The sequence below is a fragment of the Dromiciops gliroides genome, chromosome 5 (genome assembly GCF_019393635.1).
Source record: "Dromiciops gliroides isolate mDroGli1 chromosome 5, mDroGli1.pri, whole genome shotgun sequence".
Classification (NCBI taxonomy): Eukaryota; Metazoa; Chordata; class Mammalia; order Microbiotheria; family Microbiotheriidae; genus Dromiciops; species Dromiciops gliroides.
Window position 1 is genome coordinate 94,322,970 of NC_057865.1, and position 13,417 is coordinate 94,336,386.

Below are 13,417 nucleotides of genomic sequence, written 5' to 3' on the forward strand. Positions count from 1 at the left end.
GTGGGGAGAGGAAATATTAGTGTAGACAATGGCAGGAAGACAGATGGAGGCAAAGACAAGAGATAGAAAGACAGACAGAGATAACAGTAAATGAGCAAAGGAAGTAAGGGAATCTCAGAGATAGGAATGCAGAGGCATAGACAGAGAAAAGCAAAGAGGTGAAGGATGAATGGAACAGAGGAAGGCCAAAGCCGGCTTCCCAATTCACCCGTCTGCATCCTTCTCCTTATCCCCTCCCCACTCACCAGGACAGTCTGGGCTGAGGCAGTATTCAAGATCCTGGCGGGGTCCTTGGCAGTCCTGGCCACCATGGGCAGGTTTGGGGTGGGCACACTTCCGAGTACGGGTGCGGGTGCCCATCCCCCCACAGGAGCGGGAGCAGGGCCCCCACCGACTCCAGGGAGTAAAGCCCCCAGTCACAGGGCAGTGCCTGAGGGAGCAGGTGAGCTGCCCGTGGGCACAGGAACTGAGGAGAAAGGAGGAGGATATAGGGAGATGGGTACCAAATGAGGGAAGAAGCCTGAAGTACCTGGTCCTAGAGAAAACAGATCAGACCAAGCTCCTTGGTCCTCCTTAACCCTCCCCACCATCACCACCACGGGCCCTTGTCATTACTCTCCTCCTCCCCCTCAGGCCCTTCTTCCTTCAATTCATCCACCTCTCCTACCCCACGCTCCTATCTCTCCCCCTCCTAAGCTAGTTTTCCAGGATCTCCCCTCCCACCCCCAGGCCCTCTCACCAGTTGCTACAACCCATTCTAAGGGTCTGGCCAGGATTTAGCTCATCCCCAGGCTTCAGGGGCTGCCCAGTCTCCCCCAAGGTGGGCGGAAGTGCCCTGGAATCTGGGCTATGAGCTTCCAACTCCTGTAGCAGGGAGACAGTCAGGACACAAGGGCATTCCTGAGGAAATGGAAGGGAGAGGAATATAGTTAGCCAGAGTAGGAAAAAAATATCCCCTTCCAAACATGTGTCTGAGGCAAGCTGGAGGAAGGTCAAAGGAACTCAAAAATTTTACACCTGAAGCACCAGCCCTGGATTCAGGAGGACCTGAGTTCAAATCCAGCCTCATTCTTGGGCTGGGGCGGGTGCAGCTCCGGCTTGACACTTACTAGCTGTGTGACCCTGGGCAAGTCACTTTAACCCTCACTGTCCCACAAAGAAAAGAAAAAATCTCACACCTGGAAGAGACCTCAGAAACTCTCTCATCCAAACTGTACCTGAACTCGAATCCTCTCGACAACATATAATAATAATGATAATTATTGTTATTATAGCTAACACATATAATACCTACTATGTGCCGGGCATTATGCTAAGCGCTTTATGCATATATCTCATTTGATTCTCACAATTCTGGGAGGTAGGCACTATTATTATCCCCATTTTGCAATCAAGGAAACTGAGGCAGATAGCAGTTAAGTGACTTGCCCAAGATCACACAGCTATTAAAATTCTGAAGCCAGATTTGAATCTAGGTCTTTCTGACTCCAGGCCCAGAGCTCTAGCCAGGGCACTATCACTATCAATAAACATCTTCATTTCCTTCAACCGTTTCCCATTCGCTATGATCTCAAGACCCCTCAGCAATCTGATTCACCTCTGAGGGATACTCTCCAGCTCATCAATGTCCTTCCTAAAAGGTGGCTCCCACAACTCACACAATAGGATACAGTCTGACTAGGAGAAAGGGGCAGCAAGATTGTTACATCCCTAGTTCTAAACATCAGGCAGCCAGGTCGCACAGTGGGTAGAGTGATAGGCCTGGAAGAAGGAAGACTCATCTTCCTGAATTCAAATCTGGCCTTAGACACTTAGCTGCTTGCCATTTCCTTCTCTGGCTCATTTTACAGATGAGGAAACTGAGGCAAACAGGTTAAGTGACTTGCCCAGGTTAAGTGACTTGCCCAGGGTCACACAGCTAGTGCCTGAGGCCAGATTTGAACTCAGCAAGATTAATCTCCCTGATTCCAAGCCCAGCACTCTATCCATTGTGACATCTGGATGATATTGGTGCTGACACATAGCAGGTACTTTAAAATGCTTCTTTCCTTCCTTCCTGGGGGACAGACAGGAGAAAAGGAGAATGAGTTTACCTTCACCTGTCAAGCCTGATAGCTGACCAATGAGCACAGAATTAGATTAAAAAACGCGAGGCAGAGTCTGCACTCAAACCAAGAAGAAATAAGGCAGTAGAAAACATAGGATGATAATAATTTTTTAAAATAACAATAGTGATGGTTGCTATAATTTTAAAGTGCTTTAAGGCTTGCCAGTCAGTTTACAAAATGATGGGCATTTATGAAGCTTTGAAAATGTCCAAAGCACTTTGTATGTCTTATCTTATTTGATGTTTGGCTGCAAACTTTTACAGAGAAATAGGCTCATTCCTGGGAAAGGGGATGGGGGCCAAGAAGAGGCTAAGGAGGGAATTACAACCCGAGGAGAGGGTTATAGCTACAGGCAATGGTAGCTAGGTGGGAGGGGCTACCTGGCAAGGCCTGGGATGCAGACAGTACATCTGGGCATCTGCCCACAAAATGAGGGGCTAACAGACAAAGACACATCTTTGGACTCAGTGCATTTTGGAAGAACCCACATCGTAAGGGAAATCAGTCCTGAGGGGTGGTGGGAGTAGAGATAACATGATTCCCGGGGAGGCCGTGAGCTCTGACCTGTATGCAGGCAGGGCCATGCTGAAAGGTTCCTGGTGGGCAGTGGCAGCCCTCTTCACAGCCGTCAGAGAAACAGTCCACCTGCTGGGTGACGTGGGCACAAGAGAAGGGGCAGCCCTCATCCGTCTCACATTCCCGGAATAGCCTTCCAGCCGGGCAGCCCGCTTCTATGAGAAGATACTTGTTTCAGCATGTCCTCCTGGTCACCCACGCCCACCTCAGTGCGCAGCTGTCCATCTCTCCCAGGCAGAGCCTGGCCCAGAGCCCACGTTAGTCTCCATCATTGTACTAGTGCCCATCTCAATGCCCATTCATATCCCCAGCATAGGCTGTGTGCTCCTCCCCATTTAGTCCCAGGCAGATCTTAGAACATTCTCCCTAGGGCAGCAAATTTATCATAAGGAAGGGGATATTCCCCACCAGAGCTGGCTCTGATCTTGTGCTGGGCTCCCTTTTCCCCTCATAGGGCTGCTGAGGCCCAGTTTCAAAGTGGAAGTGTAGGTCAAAGACATCCCCCCAAAACAAGAAAGAGATGGAAAGACAGTGGTGGACTGAAGAAGGCCTGAGGACCACAGGGAGGTGTGTGGGTGGGCTGGAAGTTCAGAGAACTCACCTCTGCAGACCTGAATATGGCAAGTCCGGCTCTGGCGGGCAGGGCCCAGGCATGGGGGGCGGGCACAGTCCCGGGAGCGTAGCTGCTCTCCACCTCCACAGGACACGCTACAAGTTTCCCAAGGGCCCCACGGGGTCCACCCCCCCGGACCTGGACAGCTGGGCACTTCCTGGCACCGCAGTATGCCCTCCACACAGGTACTGGGGAGATATGGGAGAAGGGGGAGTCTAGATTTAATGGGCCCATGTCATCCCCACCAGCTAGCTCTCTGTCCTAACCTGCCCCTTTTCCAAACCCTGTCCCCTCCCTCTCAGTCCCACCCCAAACCACCTCACCAATTGTCACAAGGACCCAGCAGAGTCTCTCCAGGCTCCAGACTCTCCCAAGAGCTGACCTGAGACCCCACTGAACGGCTTCTGTTCTCAGGGATGCCTGGGAAGAAGGGTTCATATGTATGAGCACCCTAGATAGCACAGGCCCCTGCCCCACCCTCCCTGTTCCCCGGAGGAGCTCAGCTTGCCTGATTTATCTGTTTTCCCCCAACCCCGCTCTCCAGTGAGGCTGCCCTCACCCTAGATGTGGGCCCCCCTTAGGCTCAGGGGAATAGGAACACCTAACCCCTGAAGCACACCATGGGGTCACAGAGGGAAATGGAGACCTGGGGAGTGCAAAAGTCCAGAAGAAACACCAGGTGTTGTTCTCTCCCCCCATACCATTCCCCACTTGCAACCTTAGACTACATCCTTGGTTGGAGGGTGGGATGGGAAGGGCTTTTGTGGGAGGAAAGGTGAAGGAAGAACTGACCCATGGCTCTGGGCTGGTACTGGCAGCGGCAGTGGGCATGAGGTACACAGAGCCCATCTTGGAAGAGCTGGCCAAGTGGACATCCACAAGAGGGCTGGCAAGCCGAGGGGCCGGAATGGCACATGTTCCCTGGGGACAGGTCCTGGCAGGATCGGGGGCAGGCCTTCCCACAAGGGAGAAGTTCTTGAGCACCCCCACAGTCTGCAGGGGAAAGATGAGCATACTCAAGAGACTGCTACTCCCAGCTTTTCCCCCAAATCTATATCTTGGGTCTGATGCCATTTCTTGGAGAGGGTGGGGCAGTAGGCTGAAGAGACTCTGCTCCTAGAAAAAAGAGAAGAATGCTGGGGGTGGAGGAGGGATGAAAAGGAGAGTAGAGGTCACAAGTCAGAGATAAAGGGCCAAAGAACAGAAGTTAGCACTGAAGTCCTCCTGAAGAGAGGATGGAGACTCCCCCCTCAGGTCCTCACCTGTGCAACGTGTAGAGTTCTCCTGGCAGGGCTGGCTCTCCTGGTGTCTCCCAGGACAAGGCCGGCCCCCTATCTCCGCAGATGGATGGGTACACTCCCTCCTCCGAGATGATTCCCCAGTGCAAGCATTGCAAGGAGACCACGGTCCCCATAGACTCCAGCCGCCATCCACTGTGCCAGAGGAACAGAGGTATCTGGGTCAGGGTGAGTACTTCAGGCATTGGTATCAACAAGGGGTCATTACAGGCATTGTAGGTATCAGACAGTTCAGGTCCCCTTTTGAAGGAAGTGGGATGTAGGACGCCTAAGGGAGCCCACTCAGCTTAATACCTGGACATGCAGTGGGTCTGGGACAGGGCTCCTGCTCAAGTTGTGCTTCGGTTTCACCAATCTCCCCTGGGCACAAAGCCCCTCCGTGCTGAGGGGAGGGACAGGCACAGGCCCGGGATCGAGCACGATTCTCACCCCCACATGGCAGGGTGCATGGTGTCCACTCAGACCAAGAGCACCAGCCTCCAGGTACTGTGAAGGAAGAACGGGAGCAGAAGGGTGGGAAAATTATTGCAAAGAGCCCTGAATTTGGAGTCAAAGGATAGAATTTCAAATGGGCTCCTACAACCCGTGTGACCTGGGGCAAATTGCTAAACCTCTCTGGGCCTCAGTATTGGTTGTTCCATCGTGTCTGACTCTTCATGACCCCATGGACCATAGCACATCAACACGATCCATGGGATTTTCTTGGCAAAGGAACTGGAGTGGTCTGACATTTTCTTTTCCAGTAGATTAAAGCAAACCAAGGTTAAGTGACTTGCCCAGAGTCACACGTCTAATTAGTGTCTGAGGCTGTATTTGAACTCATCTTCCTGATTCCAAGCTCAGTGCACTGTCCCCTGTGCTACCTGGCTGCTTCTTATACACTCAAATGTAAAATGAGAACATCAGACTAAATTACCTTTAAGGCTCCTTCTGATTCTAAATACTATGAGATGGGTGTGGACAGGGCTAGGACCACCTCCCTGGCCCAACAGCTGAGCCCCTTCCTCTCTTATCCTTATGGGTCTTTTCCCCCAAAACCAGGCACTCACCTGGGCAAGGCAGGTTAGTACAATTCAGCCTTCCTTCTATGCAGGTGCTAAGTGAGAGAGAGACAGACAGACAGACAGAGATGTTCAGTCTCAAAGCCATTATATCCAACACAGGACACATAAGGATTTGACCCAGGTTGTTGACATTGTGTGTGAGGGAAGAGTGGGCCACACTTCCTCCCCAAGGAGTCCCCCTCCTATCTTGCCTCTAGGCCCTCCAAGGGAAGGGGCACAACCCCCACCGAGGCACTCTCTGGAGGGCTCAATGACTGACCCTGCTCAATCCCTCTCCTGCCCCCCCTCCACCTCTTCAATCTCCCCCCATAGACAGTGGGTCCTCCTACGTCCCTGTCCCTTTTTCCAGTGGTTCCCAGCCCATTGCTAGAGCTTTCCTCTGCTTAAGTTTAAGTCTGAAAAAAAAAAACAATAAATTGCACCACCATGTGGCTGTACTTAGAAATAGCACATTTTCCTGTATCAGAAAGTATGTGACATTCCCTCCCCCTCTCCATTTAAAAATACAAATAAATGAGTTGTTCAGCCTACCCACTACCTCACAGTGTGTGACCTTGGGAAGGTCACTTCCCTCCTATAAAGCTTCTTGTGTCAAATGGGAATAATAACGGCATGGGGTTGTTCTGAGCATCGAATGAAATAAATTAGATGTGCAAAGTCTGAAAAACAGAGTTCTCCACAGAGCTAATGTCCTGTGACTTGATGCTATTATTACCCTGCTCTCCTCCTGGCCCATGCCCTGGTGCTCACCACTGATTGCAGCCATCAGGTCGAGTCAATATGGAGCCCAGTTGATGACGCTTTCCAGTCAGCAGGTCAAGACAGCCACAATAGCTTGGATCCACGCAGGCAGTGCCATCCATGCTCAGCACCTGGCCCTGAGGGCAGTAACAGCCCGGCTGGCAGTGCCACACGCAGTGCTGGGGGCACAGGAGATGGAAGAGGTCATGCAAGGGTCAGCAGGAACATGGAGAGAGGAAAGGAGAATGGTAGAGGTCAAAGGCGTGAAGGCAGGTACAGACTTGGGCTAGAGGCCAGTCACGGGGACAGGTGGAGATCTTGGTGGTGATGAATGGAGGGATGAGAAGAAGGAAAGAAAAGCAGGAAGAAGAGGATAGAAAAGGAAAGGGTGAATTTTTTGGTAGGGGATGGAGGAATCTGGACCTATGATTTCATGGTAAGGGGAATTCCCAGCATAGAAACTTCCTTTGCCAATGTACGTTGGATCTGTACCTTATAATCTTGGGCAGTTAGATGGCTCAGTGGATATAGCACTTATCTTATAGTCAGGAATACCTAAATTCAAATCTGGTCTCAGATACTAGTTGTGTGAACCTGGGCAAGTCACTTAACCTCACCTTAGAAGGAAGTAGCAAACCACTCCAGTACCTTTACCAAGAAAAACCCCTGGCCAGTATGGTCCACAGAGTCACAAAGAAATGGATATGACTGGACAAACAACCTTGTAATCCCAGAAAGTTGTGTGGGACACTAAGATTGATTAAGGAGCATGCCCAAAGCCATCCAGAAGGTGTGTGTCAGAGGTAGGACCAAATCCAAGTCTTTCTGACTCCGAAGCCTGGAACCACTGTACACACTGCCTGTACAACAAAACTTATTTCTATATCATATTCCACATTGAATACACTGCCAGATGGAGTCAAGGTGCTGTTTGTTTTTGCTAAGGTTTTTTTTTCTTTTTCTTTTTTAATCTTTATTGAAAGAGGAGGCTCATAGACAGGAAGAGGGAGGAATCTGTTTAGAAATGAATGTGATATTGTACACAGTAACAGCAACATTGTGTGATGATCAACTGTGATAGATTTAGCTCTTCTCAGCAGTGCAATGACCCAAGACAATTCCAAAGAACTCATGCTGGAAAATGTTCTCCACATCCAGAAAAAAAGAACTGTGGATTCTGAATGCAGTTTGAACCATACTGTTTCTACTTTTTTGTTGTTTTTTTTTCTATTTTTAGAGGTTTTTCCTTTTTGTTCTGATTCTTCTTTCACAATATGACTAATGCAGAAACATGTTTAACGTGATCGTACATCTATAGCCTATATCAGATTACTTTATGTCTTGGGGAGGGGGGAGAGAAAAATTTGGAACTAAAAATCTTATGAAAACAAATGTTGAGAACTATTTTTACATGTAATTGGAAAATAATAAAATGCTTTTATGATTAAAAAAGAAATGAATGGGATAGAAAACCAAAAGGCATCAATAAAAACTTTAAAATAAAAAATAAATTATATTGTCTTTGCCATATAAGCATGGGGGTTTGGGGTTTTTTTCACTGAATTTTATTTTCAGATCTATATTCTTTCCCTTCCACCTTCCCCTTCCCCACCTTGAGAAAGCAATGTCCTTATTACAAATATTCATAGACAAGCAAAACAAATTCCCACATTGATCACAGCCTTGGGATTTTTAAAAAGAAAAACAGGTAAACTTCCCTGACTTTTTAAGAGTGTCAATTACAACAGTAAGTGGGAGAGAATGCTTCTCCATTTTGAGAGAAGACATATATTGGAGCACCAGGGAGAATGGTAGTTGCACAGGGAGTAAGCATCTCTTCAATGGGTAGGCCAGAGGACCTTTATTAAAAAAAAATTTTTTAAACCACCTCACACAGGGGCAGCTAGGTGTGAATAAAGTACCAGCCCTGGATTCATGAGGATCTGAGTTCAAATCCAGCCTCAGACACTTGACACTAGCTGTGTGACTCTGGGCAAGTCACTTAACTCTCATTGCCCTGCCAAAAATAAAAATAAATTAAATTAAATAAGAAGAAGCACTCATTTTTAAAAATTAAATAAATAAATAGAACTTAAAACCACCTCACAATGATATAGGTCTGGAAAGGACCTTAGAGACCATCCAATCCAACCCTCTCATTTTGTAATTGAGAGAGCTAAGCTAAGAGCAGAAAGGGGAAGGGCAAGGTTTCCTAGAATGATAGCTGGGGAGGGTCATCAGCTTGTGTTGAAGAGGTGTGTTTTAAAAGCAGGGTGGTTTTCTGGGGCAGCTAGGTGGCACAGTGGAAAGAGCACTAGCCCTGGAGTCAGGAGGACCTGAGTTCAAATCCGGCCTCAACACTGTGTGACCCTGGGCAAATTACTTAACCCCAATTGCCTCACCACCCAAAAAAAATAGCAGGGCAGTTTTCAATCCAAAAGCTGGTGAACCTAGGAATAAGTAAAGAGCAGAATGATGAGAGAGCTGTGCTGATAGTTTCAATGGGAAGCCAGAGAGGATCCTAAAGAGGGAAGAATCATTTGGCTGCAAAAACCAGAGGTGGGGTTCTAGGTGGAGCCTGTAGTAAAATAATACTGGTCATTTTTTTATGCACAACATTATCTCATCTGAGACACACAACAAACCCTGCAAAGTAGCTATAAACAGACATTATCATCTCCAATTTGCAGATCCGGGGCCTAAGATATAGAGAAGTTCAATGACTTGCCTATGATCTCACTCCCAATCCTAAAGATTGCTAGGGCTCTTTCCAGATTGATCTGACCCTCAGGGTGTCTTGAGTACATCAAACTGCTCAAAGGTAATAGGAACATAGAAATAAAATGTCTGTCTTTTGCCCAGATGACTCTTCATGCTGCCTTTTTTTCTTTTTTTCACTGGGTCAAGTTATATAGCCATATGACTGACCATGAACCCTTGAAGTGAGTGCTTATGATGGAAAAGGAACTAATGGGCAGTGTAGACAGGTAGTGTCTACAGAGGCTGATCCCTAGTCTGACAAGGCTGTTAGAGCTGTTTGGAGCATCTCCAAGCTATGAGTTTGAGGGGCAGCATGGTGTAGTAGGTAGGGCAGTAGATGTAGAGGCAGGAACAGTTGGGTTTGAATTCTGCCTCAGACACCTATTAGCTGTGTGTCCACTGGCAAGTCACTTAGCCTCTCTGAGTCTCAGTTTCCTCATCTATAAAAGAAGGAGGGGTTGGATTTGATGATCTGTGTGCTACTTTCTAGCTCTAAAGCTAAGATCCCACAATCCTTTGAATTGTCTGATGCTAATTCAAACCCAGAAAATTTGATCTCCCAAATCTCTCAGCTTGTGCAGTCCATCTTGGGACTTCGAGTGAAGAGGTCTGGTTTCCATTCTCAGTGCCAGTCATTCCTAGCTGTGTGACCATAAATAAGTCACTTTGACCTTTGACTTTATAGTCAGTAAAATGGGAATAATACTATTTGCACAGCCAACCTCATACAGTTGTGCTAAGGACAGCCTAATGCTTTGTAAACCTTTAAAAGCCCTTTATAAATGTGAGTTGATCTCATTGCTTTGCCCATCTAGACTATCCAATGCCTGGTAGATGAGAAGTGAACTAGGAAAGACAGGGAGGCAGAGACCCCAGAGGTGGTTTCTTGGAAGCCAGAAAGATCACTGAGTAGTAGTGATAAAGAAGTGTGAGCAGACTTTCCTCCCCAGAAAGGCAGGCACAAGTGGGTTTCACTACACTGAGGTTCCAGGTGCTAAGCATGTGAGAGCCTCTCAAAGGTAGGGGTGAGGGCTCAAGGAAGAAGAGCAGGGACAGGGGGTAGGCGGGAACTTGACTCACAGCAAGGTCATCACAGGACCTGGGGCAGGGTGGGCCACAGTGACTGAATTCAGCACCAGGGATAGCGCTGCAGTTGGACACTAGGAACACAGAACAAGTCATGAAGCCCCTTGCATCTTCATTCTCCAATACTTCCTCTACCTCTCTAGCCCCCTCCCTCTACCCCCTCAGGCTCCAAGTCCTCCATCTTTTAGCCTCCTCCTTCTTCCTTCCCAGGTCCTTTAGCATCCTCCTTCTTCAAGCTGATAGACAATTCTTCCCAGGCCCTTTCCATCCCCTGACCAAGTGTAGAGAGGTACCTGGGCATGGCAGTGCCTGGCAGGCCTCCCCCTGAGCATGAGGCCCCTCACAGTAGTCACCCTGACCCTGAGGCAGAGGTTGGTCACAGAGCCTCGCCCGGCTCCGAAGGCCACCCCCACAGGTCCGACTGCAGACTGACCATGGGCCCCATGGGCCCCAGCCTCCTGAACCTGAGAGGGTGGAGAACAGAGGGGACAGCTTAGAAGGGGTTGGGAGCCAGAAAGAAGGATCTTGGCTGGGACACAGGGTGGATTAGTCAGGACCACCAAAGGCACAGGGCAAAGGGTTCAGGAAGGAACACAACAGACACCAGGCCTAGGTGAGGGTAAAGGGGGACTTACGGTCACAGAGAGACAGGATGCAGGGCTCTTCTTCAGCCTCTGGCCCATGGCAAAGAGAGGTGGGGGGAGTTGTTGAGATAAGAAGCATGATGTTGGAGGGTTTCAGGTGGGGAGACCTGGGGCAGAAGCGATGCCGGTGACGGCGGGCAGGACCACAAGAAGCTGAGCACTCACTCCAGGGGGTCCACAGTGACCATATGGCTCGATCTGGTGAGGAAGAAGTGCATTGGCCTTAGTGGCACTAGTGAGGTGAGCACACTGAGAATGTCATCTGGACAAAACCCAGATATTTCATTCCTCAGCTTCTACCACTATTAAACCTTCCCAACCCCATGAGTGCTTCCAGTGTTCAGCACAATGAATGGCACATGGTAGCCACTCACTAAATGTTTATGGACTGACTAACTGATTATGGCCCCACTTTTAGAATCACAGGATGATGGAATGTTAGAAGTGGAAGATGTTACAGCCCATCCAACCCCAGCCCTGCTCTTGGCAGCTTCCCTCCTTCCTTCTTCCCCCTCCCATGGTGGCAGTAGAGAGAAGTTGTGCTTGCCTTCGTCACATGGCCGAGAGGTACAGTTGGTGATGAGCCCAGAGACACAGGAGCTAAGAGGAGAAAGGGAGTAAAATGAGAGCAGGGAGTAGGAAGATGGGACAGACTCATTCTCAGTCCTGAAAGAGTATGATGGGCCCATAGAGGAGAAACCAAGGTTTCTCTGCTCAGGCATGAGCCTTCTGGCCCAGTCACTAGCCAAGCCCTTTGCCCACCCTTTGCCTTTGATACGATGTTCTAGACAATGAAAAGAGAGAGATTGGGGAACTGGGATCCTCAAGGGATCATGGAGAGAGAGAAATAGAGGCCTCACCAGTTCTCACAGGGTTGGAGGACAATGCTGCCAGCAGGGTAAAGATGCCCACCATAGGCACAAGGGCAATCCTGGCGAGGCACACACATGTTGTTCTGAAATAAATAGGCACAAAAACAAAAAGATTTTTAAAATTTGTTTAATTAAAAAAATTTTAATTAAATAAATAGGCATGGTGTCACCTTCCAGACTTCTGGTTTAGCCTGACAGACCTTCATTCCATTTTGCTATGGGCTCTGTGCCCCTCAGAACTGCCTGACCCTTGGCCTCTAACACCTAAATCCCCCTACCACAGCCATCTCAGCTCTGTCCTCCTATATGCTTCCAGTACCTTCAGAGCAGATCTACATTCTTGACACCTCTCTCGCTATCTCTCCAAGCCCATCTTGCTTCAGGTCCCACCCCTGCCAGGAAGGCTTCCCTGACCACCTCCAGCTCACAAGGATCTACCTGCCACCTTCCTCTGTTCTATAACTACTGCGTGTGTATATGTCTTGGCTTCCCAGAAATTCAATATAAACTCCTGAAGGGATCAGACCACCTGTCCTTTCTTTGTCTTGTCTTCCCTAGAGATCCAAACCCAGGGCTCAGCAAATATTGGTCAGCCACTTGGAATCAAAGAACTATGTTAAAGCAGCCTGGAAACCTTAGCAAACCTCTTGTCTCTACTTCTCATTTTAAAGATAAGGGAGCCTCCAGAGAGTTTAAGTCACTTGTTCTGCGATAGACAGCTAGTTGTAGCAGAGCCTAGATTAGAACTCAGGTCTTCTTATTCCTAGCCCAGTCGTCTTTCCATTAAGCATGCTGCCTGCTAGGTAGCCTCCCTTTTACCCCTCTGCCTTCAGCAGCTCTGCTCCACTTTACCTCCAGTGCCATCTCTCTCTCTCTCTCTCTCTCTCTCTCTCTCTCTCTCTCTCTCTCTCTCTCTCTCTTTCTCTCTCTTCCTTTCCCCTCCCCTATTTCAGGGGCTCACAAGTGTTCCCTATTTCTCAATGGCCCAACAGGGAGTGCTCACCAGCAAGAGGGTCCCAGGGGGACAGTAGCAGCCAGGGTGGCAGGTTCCATTGGCATTTTCCTGGGCACTGAGCTCTGCACAGGTAGCTGGGCCCTCAGTACAATCATGCCATTGCTTTCCTTCTGGACAAACTCCAGGCACTGGCCCTGGGGACACAAAACTAGTAAGCCCGGCCCCAGTCTTTCCATAAATGTGTATTGGACTGAATTAAATTGACCAGCTTCCCCCATCCAGGGTGCCTCTACCTAAGGAATGTACCAAGATGGAAAAAGAAGCCTCTGATGACTACAGAAAAGGAGAGGTCTCACCTAGATATGGTGATGAGGGATATGTCTAAAGGGAAGAAGGGATTATTATGGGAGGGGAGGTAGCAATAGTGACCCAAGTCTCCAACCCTTCAATGGGGGGAGGAGGGAATTCCACTGGAAAAAAAGGCATAATCTAAGATGGCCCTCACCTGTGCAAGGCTGCAGCCCACAGGTAGAGAAGTCAATCGGGCTATGGGGGGTGCCTCTTGTCCGATTCCTATAACCACCACCACAGGGCACAGAGCAGGGAGACCATGGACCCCATTCCATACCAGGGCCTAGAGGTGGGATGAGAATCATTCCAGCCTTCTCCCCCTAGTATGAGACATATTTCTGGGGTGATT

General features: G+C 48.9%; 1 protein-coding gene across 1 annotated transcript in view; it reads right to left on the reverse strand.

Moving 5' to 3' along the window:
• Positions 1–13,417, reverse strand: part of LOC122727854 (SCO-spondin-like) — a 101,489-nt gene that overhangs the window by 24,676 nt on the left and 63,396 nt on the right. The window contains exons 62-78 of the mRNA XM_043965731.1: positions 13,223–13,351; positions 12,766–12,911; positions 11,751–11,845; positions 11,438–11,490; positions 10,882–11,088; positions 10,540–10,710; positions 10,241–10,320; positions 6,410–6,579; positions 5,645–5,691; positions 4,890–5,081; positions 4,560–4,730; positions 4,090–4,290; positions 3,621–3,717; positions 3,286–3,485; positions 2,673–2,839; positions 740–900; positions 246–466 (exon numbers count right to left, since the gene is read on the reverse strand). Of these exons, the coding sequence (XP_043821666.1) occupies positions 246–466; positions 740–900; positions 2,673–2,839; positions 3,286–3,485; positions 3,621–3,717; positions 4,090–4,290; positions 4,560–4,730; positions 4,890–5,081; positions 5,645–5,691; positions 6,410–6,579; positions 10,241–10,320; positions 10,540–10,710; positions 10,882–11,088; positions 11,438–11,490; positions 11,751–11,845; positions 12,766–12,911; positions 13,223–13,351 (2,508 nt within the window). The remainder of the gene's footprint in view (positions 1–245; positions 467–739; positions 901–2,672; positions 2,840–3,285; positions 3,486–3,620; positions 3,718–4,089; positions 4,291–4,559; positions 4,731–4,889; positions 5,082–5,644; positions 5,692–6,409; positions 6,580–10,240; positions 10,321–10,539; positions 10,711–10,881; positions 11,089–11,437; positions 11,491–11,750; positions 11,846–12,765; positions 12,912–13,222; positions 13,352–13,417) is intronic.